At 48.8% G+C, this 18,387-nt stretch overlaps 1 protein-coding gene across 18 annotated transcripts in view; it reads left to right on the top strand.

The window, feature by feature from the left end:
* tcf7l2 (transcription factor 7 like 2) overlaps nt 1–18,387 on the top strand; it is a 110,393-nt gene that overhangs the window by 37,433 nt on the left and 54,573 nt on the right. For 10 of the 18 annotated variants that reach the window (XM_061223782.1, XM_061223828.1, XM_061223819.1 and 7 more), the window contains exons 4-5: nt 481–582; nt 8,518–8,577. In XM_061223782.1, coding sequence (XP_061079766.1) covers nt 481–582; nt 8,518–8,577 — 162 coding nt within the window. The remainder of the gene's footprint in view (nt 1–480; nt 583–8,517; nt 8,578–18,387) is intronic. The other 8 variants (XM_061223837.1, XM_061223865.1, XM_061223881.1 and 5 more) reach the window with 1 other exon arrangement.

Here is an 18,387-nt window from a genome sequence, read left to right on the forward strand (position 1 = left end):
ACATGTTTGGATGCACTTGCTTTGAATAAAATTCAGCAGTTGTTTTTACTTGAAGTGGACATAAATATTATATCAGTGTGGCACAGAGAGACCATCTATGAGATGGAGTGACTGAATAGAGGTGTCATTGCATTTGAATAATTCAGATCAACCTCTTCCTCAGAGGTGAATTCAGTGATTTTGCCGAATTCAGTGATTTCTGTGAATTCTAAAATAAAAAAGATTCTAAAAAAACCAGGGTGTGAAGATTCATCAGGTGCCAAAATCATCTCCTCAACCTTGCCTCATGCACCATTCTTAACCTCCTGAATTTTATTTGAATCCTCCTCTTTTTTTTTTTTTTAACCATGTGATCATTTTTTGGGGGAAAGAATTACTTCCTTTACATTTATTTACTTCTATTTAGTTTTTCTTTTCTGCATTGTTAACATGTTTATTCTTTGTTTCTCCGTTTTTTTTTTCTTTCTTTCTGCCACTCAGTACCTGCAGATGAAATGGCCCTTACTAGATGTTCAAACAGGAAGTCTACAGAGCAGACAGACCCTCAAAGACGCACGCTCTCCATCGCCGGCACATATTGTTGTAAGTAACACCCGCTAGTCATTACGTTTACCTTTTTTTGTTTTGTTTTAGACTCCTCCTGTCTTTTCTATTTGCACCCTTCTACCTACGCAGTCTTTGAATGAGAGGCTTGAGCGTTTCTCTAGAGCCAGAGGAGCGCCCTCCTTCCCCGCCCTTGGCCGCTAGGAACGTGGGCGTTCGAATTTGTTGATAATTTGTGAATGGTAGTCTTTTTCCATAAGTGCTTCCTCGGGCTGTGGAGCCAACTGCATTCTGGGAAAACGGCACTGCTACATTAAGTGACGCCACCCCCCCCCCCCCCCCCTTCGAAAATAAAACGAGGGCGCTTTCAGTGCAGTGTAGGCTCAAGTCTGGCTCAGGGCAGAAGCCCCCGGTGCGTTATAGTCTCGCTTCTGCGAACGCCGCCTCCTACCTTAACAGGAAGTTGGAGGGCGGGTGGCCGCGCGTACCTGTTGAACCAGGTAATTCGCCAAACAAACCTTGGGAGCCAGCCCGGCTTGTAAAGATGACCTCCCGTTCTGTGGAATGTTTATTTTAGTTTTATGAGCGTGACTCGGGCCTGGGTTGCGCTGGGCTGCCTTGCTTAGCAGTTTAATGAACAAAAAAAAAGAAAAAAAGTCATAAATCCGTAGAGGAAAAGCTGACTCGCTTGCAGTCTCGAGACGCCCAACAGGATGTGTTCAGTGAGAGAATGTTTTCACCTTGGCTGTCTGTCAACAAAAAGGAAGAAAGATCGATATTGATAACGCGTGCCAGTCTACGCCTATGTTTGATTAATTTCGTTTACGTGCGGAAAGACCAACGAAGGAAAAAACATGTTTCTCTTTCGTGTTTTGTGGTAATAAGAGCAAATGTTATGCTATACTTGAGAGAATAACGTTTGTGGTTTTAAATGTGTGCCTTTTTAAAGCCTTTGTTGTATTTGGATGAAGTGGCACCTTAAACTATTTAAGACAAACATTACTGAAAGTGATGCCTTTAGGGGGGGAAAAAATGGCCTCTTGGAAACAAATTCAATAATTTATTGAGAAAATTGAGGTGGTTTGCGTCTATTATGAAAAGGTCTCGTTTTGGAGCTTCGCCCTTCAGCTGTAGATGGCAATCTGGCAAACGAAGAAACGGAGAAAATGACAAATAAAAGTAGCACTGATTTCTGCCAATTTTATCTGAATATAGCGCTAAAAATAACCCTGACGGTAAACTGGGATTATTTGAAATGGAAACTTGTCAAAAGTTACACGCTGCCTCGCTGTGGTGCTGATGGGTGTCGTGATAAATGAAAAGACAAAGGAGAAAAAGAAAGAAGTTACGTTTTCTGCATCTCGGTGGCTTAATAGGCCGGCCCGCCACGTTTATTTTAAGTCTTAAAACTTTTACAGTTCAGGAAACAACTTTCCTTTCGCATTTTCTCTCTTTAAGCCGAAAGAGAGAGAGAGAATGAGAAAAGAAAGTTGTTTCCTGAACTGTTAAAGAAAAGCCCTCTGCAGTTAACCGGCCGGTAGTGTTATAAACGCTTATCGAGTTCGCTCTTTTATTGCTCGTCGCTAAACGGGCGTTTTGTAAGATGGCCGTTGGAAGTTGCCCCCAATTGATGGAGCGCCGGGAAGACGTGACTTAACCCTAACGTACGAGGCGCCGGCTCTCTTCGCGTTCGTTAAAACGCTCGTTTGCGGTAGTTTCGTGGCTCTGTTTGGAGCGGGCCTGCGCTTGTAACGCTGTGAAAGGGGGTCGGGGGTTTGAAACGGGTCCTGAGCTTCTTCGTGTTGCAGAATTGAACGTGAAGTGTATCACGTATCGTCTCTTTCTTGGAGAGTTTATGTCTGTTTGATTCGCTGTTGCAGCGGTTTGCATCATGCTGTGTAGACTAAGGGCCTTCGCAACTTTCTAGCGATTTTTCTGGCCTCGGAGTGCGAGTGGAAAATGGAGGACTCGGGGGGGGGGGTGGGGGGGGTATTTGCGTTATTTTGTGAGTGTCTCCTAATTACCCCAGGGTACAACCCTGCTCTGCGGTCAGATAATGCCCCAGATAATGCCCCTATTTATTACCCCCCCCCCCCCCCCCCCCCCCACATGTTCCCCTGTCTGTTAATAACCTCCAGTGTAAACAGTAGCCTTTTTTTCAGTTTTTCTTTCGAATCGCAAGAAATGGGACACCTTGACCTTTTGAGCGAGGAATGTGCATCTGAACTGGCGCGATAAGACACCGCAGATAGCTGAGAGAGATAAGGAGCCCGATCCGAAGTTCAAGTATCTCTTAATAAAGGGAGAGAGAGAGACACAGAGGGAGGGAGAGAGAGAGGGTAAGAGTGAGAGAAGAGGGTGTGACAGGAGAGAGAGAGCGTGAGAGAGCGAGGAGAGCAAAAGGGGGAGGGTAAGCGGGAGAGGACAAGGTAAGAGAGAGAGAGAGAGGGTAAGAGTGAGAGAAGAGGGTAAGAGAGAGGGGGAGAGAGGGCTAACAGGATTATGGAGGCCAGAGCAGACGGTGAGGTGTGGCTTTGAGTGAGGTGTGGCTTTGAAGGTGGGAGTTTGCAGTAAAGGGGCTCTGGCCTAATTTGACCGCTCCTTGCGCCTCCCTCTGAGGGGTCTCCCGCACATGCACCTTGCACCCAGCGCACGGCTCCCAAGACTCCTGCTGTGGGGGCGGAGTCCGCCCCTTTCCCCACTTCCTTTCTTTACGCCTTTACGCATTCCTGCACGTCACACTGTGTCGTATGCTGCACATTAATTATTATCTAATAATAATAATAACAACAAAAATACAGGGGTAATTCAGTACATCGCTGTGGAGATTATGTGTCGATCACCGTCTTCAAATACTGTCAAAGTTTCAAAACCACTGGACCGGTTTCAGTTTTGCACCAGTTGAAGTTTTTTGTAGTAGCCTGTAACAACTTAATGGAACGTGTCTATTTGTTTTTAATGAAGAAAGAGCTAGAAGGAGAGGGAAAGGGGGAAAGAAAAGCTCAGGACAATGTGAACGGGGAGTGAAGTCAGAGGTTCCGCGGGAGTGTTCCTCGGCCAATCGCAGCGGGCCGGGGGGTCGGGGGGCGGGAGGGGGGGGGGACCTCCCCTGAGTGGAGTGACAGGTTTTGACGGGAAGCAGCACGACACCAACGCTTCCGCTATTCAGAGAGCGACCCCCGCGCACAATGGCGTTCGCCGCATTCCGGCACGCTCGCACGACGAGCAGGTGTGCCGTCCCCCCGACCTCCCCCCGTTATGGGAACGGACCCTCTGGAAAGCCCGAGGGCGCTAACTAATTTCGAGGGAGATTTTGTAACACCCCCCCGCCTCTCCTTTAAGCAGGAACCTTGGAATTGGCTAGCGCATTTTTGACACCTCGCTGTTTGGGGGGGTCAGGATGGAGGTTTCGTAAGACGTTCGCGGGTTCAGTCGTTTTTGTGGGCAGAACTTTTTCGATGTGACGGGAGGGGTCTTTGGGTCATTTTGGACGGGTCATATTACGTGGACCGGGATTAGTCGGATAATCTGGGAATTACGGCCCTTGAATGCCAGCCGTGTCCGATCCATCACCCGTCAAGACGGAAACGTGTGTCCGAACGGATCAGAAATGCAGTATTTGTTTTGGATTTTATTTTGACTCCCCTGATTCATTTGAGAGGTGGGGTTTGCACTTTTTGAGAGTAGGTCATAGGTTCCAGTACAGCGCACAGGCTCGGTAACATGTATAAATAATATTTGAATCCAAGACAATTACGTACTCAATGCAGGTCTGATGCGGGCAAATTAGTTTCACCTTTTTCTGATCTGGCAGGAACTAATATGGACCTGTGAGAGTCTCCTCACAACCCCCATATCCCTGCCTTTACTTCAGCATATAATTTCAGAAAAAACTAAACGGAGTACCAAATTTTACGATCACTTTGGTTATCTAGGTGTCTGACACAACTGAACGTTTGGGTCAAGGTTGGGTCAAGGTTGGAGAAGGGCATGGGTTGACCTTGCCTTTGACAGACACCTTCAACCAGGTGTTAAACTGCCATAATGGGCACAGCCGACACTTGCTGCGAGTGACCAACTTGCGAGAACCGATGAAAACCTCGGTCTCGGGACACGTCGCTGGCGGTCAAGTGTGACCCAGCTGTCGAACCAGTGTTTGAGGCCTACGAACTGGACTAAAGCCTGCTCAGAATGTCGGTAAATAACCAAAATGGGCCCAAACCTCTGGCCTAGTTGCTAAGGTAGATGACTGGCACCCGGAAGGTTGGTGGTGTAGCCACGATAAGATCCACACAGCTGTTGGGCCCTTGTGCCAGGCCCTTAACCCCACATTGCTCCAAGGGGGGATTGTCCCTCGCTTAGCCCAATCCACTCTACGCCGCTTTGGATAAAAGTGTCAGCTAAATAACAAATTATTATTATTATCATTATTATCATCAATTTAAATAAAGTAAATAAACGGAACGAGGCTGGTGCTAGCCTACCCAGTCCGGTGCAGTGTGCTGGTGCACGTCAGGTTTTAATGATAGTTGTTAAAATTGACATGCTGGGAACTGGGGCAGAAACAAAACAAAAAGAAAAAAAAAAAGTCCTTCCCGAGGAGTCTTGTTCAGCTGGACAATGTCTCCTTTGTTTTCCTGGGCATTCAACTGGCTGCTGCAGGCTACGGGGAATGTTAACCGCTTCCTCCCTGGAGCCGGGCGGTCGAGCATGTCGCGAGCGAGCGGGAGGGGGGGGAAGGAGAGAGAGAAGTTTGTTGTACGGCACCGTCTTAATTACGAATTCCGGAATGCGCGCGGAAAAGTGCGGCCTACTGGGACCGTTGTCCCAGGTTGTCGGCCTCCTCCAGGTAGCGGAGGTGTCGTTACCGCCTTCCCTTCTTTTAAAAACTTTTGAAAACAAGGGGTAGACAGAAGTTTGACAAAAATATTGGAGTATGAAACGGGCACCGCGATCTCCCAGCTTCTGACACGGTCCGGGACAGTTTCCTTTTCCGTATTTGTGGATTTGAAGGAAAGATAATGTACTTTTTGGCTTTGTGTTTCCTTTAGAGCTGTGCACCTGGGTTGTTCTGATAATGGCTGTGAGCTGCAAAGGCCTCGCCACACAGAAACCCCTCAGCTCTTAATGAGCACGCTCAGGCCTTCTCCCCTGACCAGACACTAACCCAACTGTTTCTGTGGGGCCTCTCCCTGTCTCTCTCTCCCTGTCTCTCTCTCTCTTGCTCTCTCTCTCTCTCTCTCTCGCTTGCTCTCTCTCTTGCTCTCTCTCTCCCTCCTCTGTAGCTCTCTCTAGCTCCCTCTCTCTTGCTCTCTCTCCCTCCTCTGTAGCTCTCTCTCTCTATTGCCCCCCCTCCTCTCTTTCTCTCCCGTCTCTCGCCCTCTCTTGCCCCTCACAGACTCCGCCCTTTGTTTAGCAGAAGGACAATGAGGCGTCAGTAGGCCCAGCTTCAGGGTGTCAGAGGTGTCGGGATTCGCCCGAGCGAGCGCACGCATTACATCATGCGGCGTAGTGACGAGGCGTAGGTAACGGTTAGAGAAGGGGGGCGGGGTGGAGTTTCAGGAGTGGCCATTCATAGCAGTCGACCGACAAGTCCGTTTTCAAAAGTTCCGTTTAAAGCTGTTCTCCTTCGGAAATGTCTGGAGAGGGGATTCCCCGTGTTAGTTTGACCGTCTCGCCGACTGACTGCACGAGCTCCCGCGGTGACGTTTCCCCGCCACTAGGGGCCGAGCGGTATGTTCGTGCGTTAGAGCAGGAGGGCGGTGGGTAGCCCGGTCATTGTCCTCTGAGCACTGCGTCGCTGTAGCGGAGGTTACGTAACGGTGAGAACCAGGGCAGGCGGGCAGGCCTCGCTCGTGAGTGACAATGTTTGACTAACGAGGGGTGCGGCGATAACACAGGACACGAACACGTGCTCCTCACGCACACACGCCCCCCCCCCCCCCCCAATCTGCCCATTCCTGTGTGCGGTCTCTCAGGATTGTGGGTTGCTGAGAATTCTGAAGGGAAACCAATAACTTTCTTTTTTGGCTTTGTTATTTGCAATAAGGACACTTGTTAAATTCCTACCACTGGATTTGACAGCAGGATAGAAAGCTGCTAGGGCTAGCATCAGGGTCTCTCTTCCTCATCCTCTTTTTCTCCCTCCCCCTCTCCCCTTTTCTCTCTGTGTCTTTCCCTTTTCCTCTTTCCTCTCTTCTCCCTGCTAGCAGTGGTGCTGTTTCACCACAGTGGTATGCAGGCTGGGTTCTGTTAAATGCATTACTGTGATAAGCTCCCAGGAAGAGTCCGTTCTATAAGCAAAAGAGCAGCGTTACTGGTCCCACCATAGACACCGTTTGACACTAGACAGAGACAGTTCCACCTGTGTGTCTAGTTGTGAACAGGCATCACCCTTGAGGGCTGGCACATTAGGGGAGAGAGAGACGGACGGACAGAGAGAGAGACGGACGGACAGAGAGACGGGCAGACGGGCAGACGGGCAGACAGACAGAGAGAGACGGGCAGAGGGACAGAGAGACGGGCAGACGGGCAGACAGACAGAGAGAGACGGGCAGAGGGACAGAGAGACGGGCAGACGGGCAGACGGACAGAGAGAGATGGGCAGACGGACAGAGAGAGACGGGCAGACGGACAGAGAGAGACGGGCAGACGGACAGAGAGAGACGGACAGACGGACAGACGGACAGACGGACAGACGGACGGACGGACGGACGGACGGACGGACGGACAGACGGACGGACAGACGGACAGACAGACAGCATACAGACCGTGGGAGACTGGACGGGCAGCCGGACAGAGAGAGATGGACAGACGGACAGAGAGAGACGGGCAGACGGACAGAGAGAGACGGGCAGACGGACAGAGAGAGACGGGCAGACGGACAGAGAGAGACGGGCAGACGGACAGAGAGAGACGGGCAGAGGGACAGAGAGACGGGCAGACGGACAGAGAGAGACGGGCAGACGGACAGAGAGAGACGGGCAGACGGACGGACGGACAGATGGACAGACGGACGGGCAGACAGGCAGGGCTAGACAGACAGACAGACAGACGGCATACAGACAGAGAGAGACTGGACGGGCAGACGGACAGAGAGAGACGGGCAGACGGACAGAGAGAGACGGGCAGACGGACAGAGAGAGACGGACAGACGGACGGACGGACAGACGGACGGGCAGACAGGCAGGGCTAGACAGACAGACAGACGGCATACAGACCGAGGGAGATTGGACGGGCAGCCGGACAGAGAGCGACGGACAGACGGACAGAGAGAGACGGGCAGACGGACAGAGAGAGACGGGCAGACGGACAGAGAGAGACGGGCAGACGGACAGAGAGAGACGGGCAGAGGGACAGAGAGAGACGGGCAGAGGGACAGAGAGAGACGGGCAGAGGGACAGAGAGAGACGGGCAGACGGACAGAGAGAGACGGGCAGACGGACAGAGAGAGACGGGCAGACGGACGGACGGACGGACAGACGGACGGGCAGACAGGCAGGGCTAGACAGACAGACAGACAGACGGCATACAGACAGAGAGAGACTGGACGGGCAGACAGACAGACAGAGAGAGACGGACAGACGGACGGGCAGACAGGCAGGGCTAGACAGACAGACGGACGGGCAGACAGGCAGGGCTAGACAGACAGACAGACGGCATACAGACAGAGAGAGAGGACGGGCAGACAGACAGAGAGAGACTGGCAGAAGGACAGACAGGCTGGGACAGACAGACAGAGAGAGACAGGCAGGGACAGATAGACAGGCAAGGAGAGAAACTGTCACAGAGAGCGATGGAGGGAGAGAAAAGAATGTGTGAGAGAGAAAGCGGTTGTGAGATTTTTTTTTTTTTTTCAAATGCCTTGCATTCATGCCATAGTAGAGTGAAATAATACATAAAAAATAAATAAATAAATAAGTGAAGTGTGCGCTTCTAATGATGTGACTCGAGACGTGCGTCTTTGCATTTCAGGGTCCCCTCTGTTTGGAATTCCCCGGACAGGCAGATCTGAGCCTTCACCAATTTCAGTTGGTGAGAAATTCAAATTCCACGTATATCTTGTAGCTGGTTTTTAAAAATAAAAAAAAAATAAAAAAAAAAAAGAAACAAATTAAATTCTATATTTTTGATATACATGCAATGTTGTCTATACATCCTTCTCCTGCTGCTGCTGCTGCTGCTGCTCTGTGTGTGTGTGTGTGTGTGTGTGTGTGTGTGTGTGTGTGTGTGTGTGTGTGTGTGTGTGTGTGTGTGTGTGTGTGCATGAGAGAACTGCTGTTGCTACTGCTGTGCTACCTTCTACTGTAGTACATTTTTCATAGATTTCATAGATATCTGAAGGATTCTCTCTCTGTCTTGATGTTTTTTTTTTTGGCTGTTTAAATTGTGAGTCTGCTGTGTTCCTTGATGAGAGCTCTGGGCCAAAGGGTTGGAGGGAGCTTGCTTGCGTTTTTATCTTTGGAGTGCTGTTTACATGGCGCTGTTTACACTTTATGCTTACTGGTTTACTTGGACAGCTATTGCAATGGCTTACTTCTTTATTGCATGATGAAACTGCAGAGCTGAACTGGTATGTTGCTTGTGGGTACAGAATAGCAGGACAGTGTTTTCACATAGATTGTGGTGGGTGGAAGGGCTGCTTCGGCCTGTGGTCTCGGTCGACCGTCGAGCAGTCTTGCACCTGAAACCTGCATCATAGCTTCTGTCAGTTGGAGGTTTTGTGCTTTCTGCTGTTGTGGTGGACTCCAGCTCACTTAAACCAAGCTGGCTGTTCTTAGTTCCAGAGTCTCTGTCCGTCTGTTACGTTTGTGTCTTTTGTGTTTATGTTTGCCTGTCTGTGTCTGTGTGTGTTTCTGTCTGTGTTTTATTTGCGCGTGTGCCTGTAAGCGTATTCGCAATGATAACATATCAGATGAATGTGACTATTGCTAGAAAGCAACAGAAAAGGACAAGAGAAAGAGAAGTGGTCAGGCTATTCCCCCCAACAATATCAGTGTGTTTGGGTATGATGCTATGATACTATAGAATATCCCAAAACATGCTAGATGAGAACCTGTGTAAATGCATTTGCCTGACTTAAAGCTTGTTTTTGTCAGCCTATGAACATTGGATAAGCTTGGAGGTCGTTGGGTGCCTAGTCAGTATTCGGAATGTGTGCAAGACGTTGCCAGCCATTCACTTTGTTGAATTTACTATACACTTGTGTATTGACATCGTGCGTGCGTGTCTGTCTGTGTCTCTGTCGGGTGGGTGAATGCGAGACAGGGAGAAGTTTGCCACGACAAGGCGGCCTATTCTAATGCCTTTCTCATTGTCTGTCAGCAAGAGGATCCAAGGACCCTTGCAGTCAGCCCGCAGACAGCTAAAATGTTTTGTCTTTTTTTGCACCCCCGCCGCCCCCCCCCCCCCCCCTCTCATGTTGCTTTTGTGCGGCCAGTTTAGCCCCCCGTGCAACGAGTAGCACGAGTAGCAAGTGTCTCAATCAAGCGTAGCCCCTCCTTCAGGGACACCGTGTTATTGGCAAATAAAAGCGGGATACAATAGCTAGCCTTGGCACGACAGACAGAGTGCTGTGAAGATCAGTTAGCCGAGGTCGCTTGGCCCACCAATTTCCCGTTTATCTTCATCTTAGAGCCTGGATATTGTGTGGTGAACATCACACAGAACTGCCGGAGATTAGGCACGTGTCATTTTTGTCTGGTCCATCCCTCTATATTTTAATTGGCGGCCGCTAAATTGATTATTGTTTTCTTCGAGCTCAGCGTAAAACTGGCTGGAGGAGCTCCTCCGCTTGCCTTTTTCTCCCCCCTTTCCTGCAAAGACTGGCAGCTAAAACTTGTCAAACCTGGTTGGGCTGGGTCGAACATGTATGTATTTGGTGCGTGTTTGCCTGTTTCTTTCCCGCGTGCGTGTGTGCAGTTGCTGGTAAGTGCTCTTGCGACCGTGTGTGCTGGTCATGACCTTCGCGTGAGTTGGGCTCTGGACGTCGTTACCGTTTGTTAACGAACCGCGCTTCGCATCGCCGTTCTCCGTGCCGAGAGCCGTCCGGACTCCTCCGACACTTCCTGTCCTGTGTGTGAGCCCGTCCCTTTCAGATCTCAACATATTATTGTTTGGGAGTGCATCCTAAAATTTTTGATAATCCTATTCTATTTAAGTGATCGCTTATAACTGAAATGGTTATGATTACTATTCATAACTATGTGAATAGTGAAATATAGTTAATTTTGCAAATGTGTTCCCCCGGGACAAAGTCTTGCTTCAGGAGAGATTGAATGTTATTACCCTCCCCCCCACCCTTCCCCTCCACCCTTCCCCTCCAAAAAAAAAAAAAAAAAAAAAAAAAAAAAACAATTCCTAAATCCATTTCCCATAGGCCTTAATGGGGGAGGAGGGGGTGGGAACATGGCTCCCCCTGCTGGATACACTGGTAAATGCTAATTGTCACGTCTGTCTGTGATGTCACATTTGATTGATGCTGTCTCTGACTGGAGTGTTTATCCCTGTGGGGGATGGCTATAACTATGCACCGACTTGTTCTGATATTTGATTGATTGGTGAATTTTTATAGCGTGTGTGTGCGTGTGTGCGTGTGTGTGTGTGTGTGTGTGTGTGTGTGTGTGTGTGTGTGTGTGTGTGTGTGTGTGTGTGTGTGTGTGTGAGAGAGAGAGAGAGAGAGAGAGATGTCCATGGACGTGTGAGGGTGTTAGAGGTCAGCTGAGAGTGGGCTGGTTATTATATTGCTGTCATTATGTGTGTGTGCCCCAAATAGAGCTTTACAAAGGGCTGTGCCCCCCTCACACTAAACTGCAGTATAGTTAGAATAGTTCATTTGATGAAGTGCCACAACTGGGTTTTGAATGTATGTTAATGGTTTCATTCACACATATTCTTTCAGTTACACAGAAATATGCGTGTATGAATGCATGTACGCATATGCGCGTACACACACACACACGTAAGCAGGAATGTCAGTTGCACTGAAGGTCGAAGCCTAAATCGGGTTATGGCACAACAGGGGAATTTGCAGTGTAACCTTTAGCTCCCTAATTTGTCTACGGTTGACTGACCCGAGACATTTTTCTCCCTCTCCTTCCTCTGCTATAGACCCCCTCGCTGCACGGTTTTATTCCCTGGGGGGCCTTGGGGGGCGGGGGGTGTCGAGAGAGCCGGTACTGTATTGGTGCTTGAGCGTTTTTCACTGCGAAACTTGTTTTGACAGAACTCCAGGTGTCTCATTGTTGGAGCCTGCCATGGTTCAGAAGATCCACCAATTAGCGTCAGGCCTGGGGGGTGGCTGCAGTCCGGGGGGTGGGAGGGTGAGAGACAGGACTGGAAGGTCATGTGGTGAAAGGGACGTTGGGTAAATTGATACTGACCCCCTCTTAGAGAACTGTAATGGAAGTGTCTTGGGAAAGTTTGGCCAGGGAGCAGTAGGTGGAGCCTTCTGGGAGGAGGGGGGAGGGTGATGGGGTACAAGGCGAGGATTCCACAGGGGGGCCCCTGCTGGAACCCTGGGAGCCCCCCCCCCAACCACCCCTGAGCTATATGCAGTACTGCGGGGGTGCACTGACACAGCGCAACAGTAACGTTAGGGGAACGTCACGTGCCACATGGTGTTCTAATGGTATGTGAAACTACGCGGTTTCAACCCCCCTGGCTCTATCGTCGACCTTCTCCCATATGGCATCGCCTTTGCGCTTAGTCCCTTCCTGGTCCGAGCCGGTGCTTTGTGCGACGTTTGGTCCTGTTTTCAGGAGCCATCTTTGTACAACGTCGAAGTTTGTCCTGGTTTTGAGACCTCGGGAGGGGAGGTTTGAGCTCCTGATTTGGATTTTATGCTCACATTCCCCTTTTGAGCACCACTTCAAATTTACAAAGACAGGCTCGTGAAACTGTTAGAAATAAACTGCTACGCTGTGAAGTTAAGAAATGACGTATCCTTTGTATTCCCTGAGGCTTTTATGACACTTTCTGTGGGAGAGGGGACAGATTTGTTTGGATGAAATGGACATTACAAAGAAAGACAATGATACATTATGACAGGCTAGATATATCTCTGGATGTGAAGGGGTCTTGTCCGGTAAAATATATATATATATTTATTTTTTATTTTTTATTAAACACTCTAATGAATAGTGGTTTTAAATTTTAAAGATTCTGGAAGTGGCTCACGGTCAAATGAACCCACCCGAATGCTCTGGGGTGTTTTTGGCCAACCCTCTGTTCTGATTGGAGGCCCATCAGTTTGCGGTGAGGATTTTGACAGGGTTGCTGTAGTTGCCAAACTCTTCGAGGAGCTGCAAACAAGGGAAAGGTTTTATTCTCCCCCCCCTTAAAATAATTTAGCCACACATTCTGTGTGTGTCTGTGTGTCTGTGTGTCTGTGTGTCTGTGTGTCTGTGTGTCTGTGTGTCTGTGTGTCTGTGTGTGCTGGCAGAGCTCTTGAGCTACCCTGACTCTGGTTTACTTCTGAGGTGTTCAGGAGTGTACCAAGGGAGTCGTTTAACAACTGCGCTCTATGATTTTGAATATCCCGCGGACGCGTGCGCTCCACTGCTCCGAGGGTCGATCCCGGGGTTTAACTTTTCCGTTTCGGCCTCATTGATCTCGGGCACCGCGGCAGTCAGTTGTGACCAAACTGCCATTTATAACAAGCACACCGAACGTGACCGTCGCGAAACACAACGCCGTTAAAGGTGCTTTATTTAAAAAAAGGGTCAAATAAAATTCATGTTTTGTTTTTTCTGAATTATCATTTTTTGCACTGCCCCCTGAATATTTTGGGTGTCCCTGACAAAATTGGGGCCACAGCCCTGTTTCCACAAAGTACACGCATGCATACATACATTTTTTTTTTTGTTGTGTTTTTTTATTTATTTGTTTATTTTAAAACATCAAGTTGCAATGAAGTTGGCGCCGTTGTGTGTGTTGCAAATGGAGGGGAAGGTGGCAGGAATGAAACCTTGGGCGACATCATTCGCTTGGATTTAGATGCTTTGTATTTACCCCTTCTGTCATTTGCAAATACATTTTAAATTGAGGGCTTAAACCAGGGGTGCACGACGCGGGCTGATCCATTTCAGGATTTTGTAGCAACTTCAGCTCTTAATTATTTGGCTCATATCATATCTTGATCTGACATTTTGGTAAGACCCTGCTGCAGCCACAGACTGCAACCGTATCATAGAATTTGTACTGGGGTGAACCAGCCTATCTTATAGAACTGTCAGAAAAGTAAGACCAAGGTAATTGATTGGTACAAAAACCAGCACACAGACCGGCCCTCCAGCACCGGAGTTGTGCACCCCCGGCTTAAACCGAGGTTAAACTGAAGTTCATGAGCAGATAACTACGGCTTGATATCCTGCCCCGGCCGGCAGCAGATCTCTCGATCTCAGGAAAAGGAAAGTCAATGTCTGAGGATGAGGATGAGCCTGACACTGGTCAGAGGTCCCGGCGTGACACGCCGTTGCTTGTACATGAACCGGGCCGGTACCGCACTTCGAGACAGCAGGTAGAGGGCCAGGAGTCACGTCGCGTCGGATCGTCGTCTCCTCCGGAGGGAGCCGGGTAGAAGTGGTGCATGCTGGGACGATATAAATAAACAAACAACCAAACAAAATAAATAAGTACTAAGTTCTCCAAAGTGTCTCTGACAAGAGGTGGGGGGGGGAGGGGGCGTGGGAGGGGAAGAAATGAGAACTGTCAAAGCGAAGCTCGCTCGTCATCCATTATTAACATTACCTAAACATATTATCTGTGTATTTATTCACTCATTTGTCTTGTTAACATCCTCTTCTTAAGCCAAAAAAAGAAATAAATGAGGGAGTGGCGCCTCACGGGCATGTGACAGCTGCAGGGCTGTGTGTGTGTGTGTGTGGGTGGGGGGGGCGGTGTTGTGCAGTTGTGGACGCGCCGCGCGTTGCATTTCCTGTCTCATTAAGGCGCAACGCAACGTCTGCGAAAGGGATACTTTGAACGTCGGAGCCCTGTTATCTCCCATCGTGCCCCGTCTCCCTGTAACAAGACGCGTCACCAGAGCCACTTTTTCTGATGCAAGTGCACAAAGAACCGCTCTCGTCTTCTGTCAAGGTCTCTCTCTCTCTCTCTCTCTCTCTCTCTCTCTCTCTCTCTCTCTCTCTCTCTCTCTCTCGTGGAGTCTCCCTCATTCTTTCTCTTTCTGTCTCTCTTCCTCTCTCCATCTCGTGGAGTCAAACCTCCCCGAAAGCTGAGCGACTTAAACGATTTGCGATTAGGCAAGTGAAGGGGGACTCTTTTAGTGGCGGGCGGGAAGAGACTCTTATTTTGGCACGGTGTTCGAACGGCAGTTGGAGTTCAGCAACTCTCTCGTGATTGGCTAGCTTTCAGCAGAACCATCAGTGCTTATGTAAAGAAATGTGGTTTAATTGCGATTTCACTGTTGCCTGTGTTTGTGTGTGCATACAGGAGAGAGCGTGAGTGTGATTGTTCAGTCAGGCCCAGACAACACTCGCCTGCTTTGCTGTAATTCCCTGTGATGTAATTGCTTGGAAAGTCGCAACTGGAAAGGCGGGGGCGTAAGGGGGAGTCTGGTCAAGAGCGCTTCTCTCAGAGTCAGGGCGGCATAGCCGTAGTGACGCAGAGCGCAGCTGCTCCTCAACGCAACGCAGTTACATAAAAGTGCAGTTTGTGACAAAGCTACTTTTATACTCTTTCCACAAGAATTCCGATGATGGTTCCACAAGGTCGGTATGCCTTTGAGTTTGACGCTTGCGTCTCCTCTGTCCTGTGCATTTGTCTTGAAACTGCGCCTTACCATTAGCGGTAGCGCTACCAAAGAACGCGGTGCAGCTTTTTAAAATTCCATTTATTTTGTTGTTAATATATCAAACTTCTGAGCATCAGTCTGAAAGGGTTGTAATGTGTCTGGGGTGGGGAGTGGGGGGTTGTGTAATTGTGCCCCACACATGTGTACAGGAAGTCTCAGGGAGAATGATGTGTGGAAAATGAGAAATGAGGCTAGAACATGCATCTGCATGTGTGAGTGCGACTGCATCTCTACTGTCACCCTCAGCCCGACTGCATCTCTACTGTCACCCTCAGCCCCACTGCATCTCTACTGTCACCCTCAGCCCCACTGCATCTCTACTGTCACCCTCAGCCCCACTGCATCTCTACTGTCACCCTCAGCCCCACTGCATCTCTACTGTCACCTGGTCACCCTCAGCCCCACTGCATCTCTACTGTCACCCTCAGCCCCACTGTATCTCTACTGTCACCTGGTCACCCTCAGCCCCACTGCATCTCTACTGTCACCTGGTCACCCTCAGCCCCACTGCATCTCTACTGTCACCCTCAGCCCCACTGTATCTCTACTGTCACCTGGTCACCCTCAGCCCCACTGCATCTCTACTGTCACCCTTAGCCCCACTGCATCTCTGCTGTCACCTGGTCACCCACCTGGACTCACTGCCAAACCCCTTGTCTTTGCTTCAGGGCCTCAGGGGAGCCATTCACACACTAGTATTCTCGCGACATCGACCCAGTGTTGTAGCAACACCATTTCAAATGGTACATTTCTGCATTTATATTGAACCTTTATCCAAAGCTCTGTACAATTGATACTTCGCATTCACCAATTCGACACTCATTCTCGCACCAACGGGGATTGGCTGCCATGCAAGGCACCAACCATCGAACCGGCAACCCTCCAACTGCCAGACGACTGCTCTTATCTCCTGAGCCAATGTCGCCCCATTTCAAAGTCGTTAACTTGTTGTCATGGTGATGTGGGGCGAGGTATCTCCTGCAGGGAGAACTGGAACACTTCCATTTTCCTTTCTGTCACTAGCACTTTGATCATATTTTAATACGCATGCTGGTATAAGTCCATTATGCCCTTAATTAGGTGAACCCCTTGCTAAAATTCAATGTTAAGCTTCTTGACATGCTGCGGTCTTCTTAGTTCCATATGTTTGAATGCTCGCTACATTTTCAGTAGCTTTCCGTTAGCATAAGGGCTATTAGGACTCTATGGTAGGTCCATTGCTCTTTATTGGTTGGCTAAGCCAGGCTGTTTTACTGTAGTGGGCCTGTGAGCTGACAGTGAATTGGGCCATTTGAGTCAGAATGAGTCATAACGAAGGCACCGGCATGGGGCATTTCATACACTGCAGCGCTGATCAAAAAAAGATCCCCTCAGCTTTGAACTTTTCCTTCTTCTGTCGGCATCAAAAAGAAATCGATAAACGAAACTTCGGAGGCACGTGTATCACTTTTTCTCCCCCCCTCCCTATCATTTGTTCGTTAGGCCGCTTGAGCGCAGAGTACAGAGAAGGATGTCGGCGAAACGACACCGCTTGGGAAACGGGGCGGCGCGCAGGAAATCAATGGGCGGCTGTTTCTACACGTGGAGTCGGCACATGAGGGAAAAATAGTTTTTGAAAGATGATGGACTGCTTTTTTTTCTACGAAGACAAAAAAACCCCGCAAAAAATATAAAGTAAAACATCCAAGTCTGTCAGCAAAGTAACAAAAGAAAGGAAAATGGTGAAGAAAGGACTACCTTGGCGTGATTCGGCACGGCGGTTAAATTTCTTTTGTCCGGCTGCGCCGGAACGATTGTGGCTGTCTTTCCGCGGCTTTTGTCCCCGAGCGGGTTTCGCGGTCCGTGATCGGTAATGTGTGAGTTCTGATCCGCCAGCTATGTGCGCGTCCTGCAAACCCGGGCAGAACATTGGAGAGCGAACGCGCTGTTCAAGGTGACTGGTTGCAGATAGGCAGCCTGTGGCCTAGTGCCTAAGATACACAACTTGGGACACAACTTGGGAGGGATAACACTGTTTATCCCTCCCCCTTCTCTGTGAATGCACTATGAACTCCCGCACACCATTGGCTGTGGCTATTAGAAACAATTTTCAGCAAATGAGTTTGAATTATTATACAGTTATACACTGTTTTGGTACAATGTGAGTCCCATCAACTGCATATTTAGAATTTAAGGACTACAAACACAGGCAGAGGGTGAGTCAACATGTCAGTGAGCCTTTTCAATGATGGGAATGGATTTACAATGGTCTTGTAACAATGTTTTAATACAAAAATCTTACCTATTGTGTCAAGAAAAGCATTGCAGGTACATTTGTTGTTGTACACAACACATTTTTGGGGGGTTTTATGCCACAGTTGCCAAGGTTGTAGACTGAGGATTCATGCCTCGTCCGCAACATTTGAAGATCTCAATATTTTTTCTCAAATTATCGACATGAACCTAGGAGACCTTTTTGCATTTGTAATCAAGTGCCTATTGATAGGCTTAGGGTGTTAGGCACTAAATTTCTTCAATGGCTTTATGAAATAATGCAGTTGCAAGAAGAGTCCAAAGAACAAAATGGGGGAAGTCCCATAGTGGTACATTAAACAGAGGGGATAAGTAGATATTCCACCAAATCTAATATTGTGGAAAACCCAAAATAGCAGACATTCAGTAGTCAAAACAAAGTTCAGCACGAGGAGACTTGGAGATTTGTGTACCAATTTTCGCCACTCACAGGTTAAAATTACTTCCAAGTTTTTGACAAACAGTAAACATGTTACAGCAAAGTTGGAAGCACTGAATTATAATCCATACAGTAACAGCAGGGTGTCTGTGTACCAATGGTGCTTGGCCCCCTAATAAAAATAATATTTTTTTTGTAATGTATTTTTACCGCCGTCCTCACAAAACGCCTGACGGAGTGTTTTCCGCGGGGAGTCTAGAAGCGAGCTCTGTGTAAACCGCAAAATGACTCCTTAACCCTGTGAAGGAATGGTGAACAGGAATAGCGATCGGCACACCGGGGTACTCGCTTCTCGTTGAGG

This window comes from Conger conger, chromosome 2 (assembly GCF_963514075.1).
Source record: "Conger conger chromosome 2, fConCon1.1, whole genome shotgun sequence".
In the NCBI taxonomy this organism is placed as follows: domain Eukaryota; kingdom Metazoa; phylum Chordata; class Actinopteri; order Anguilliformes; family Congridae; genus Conger; species Conger conger.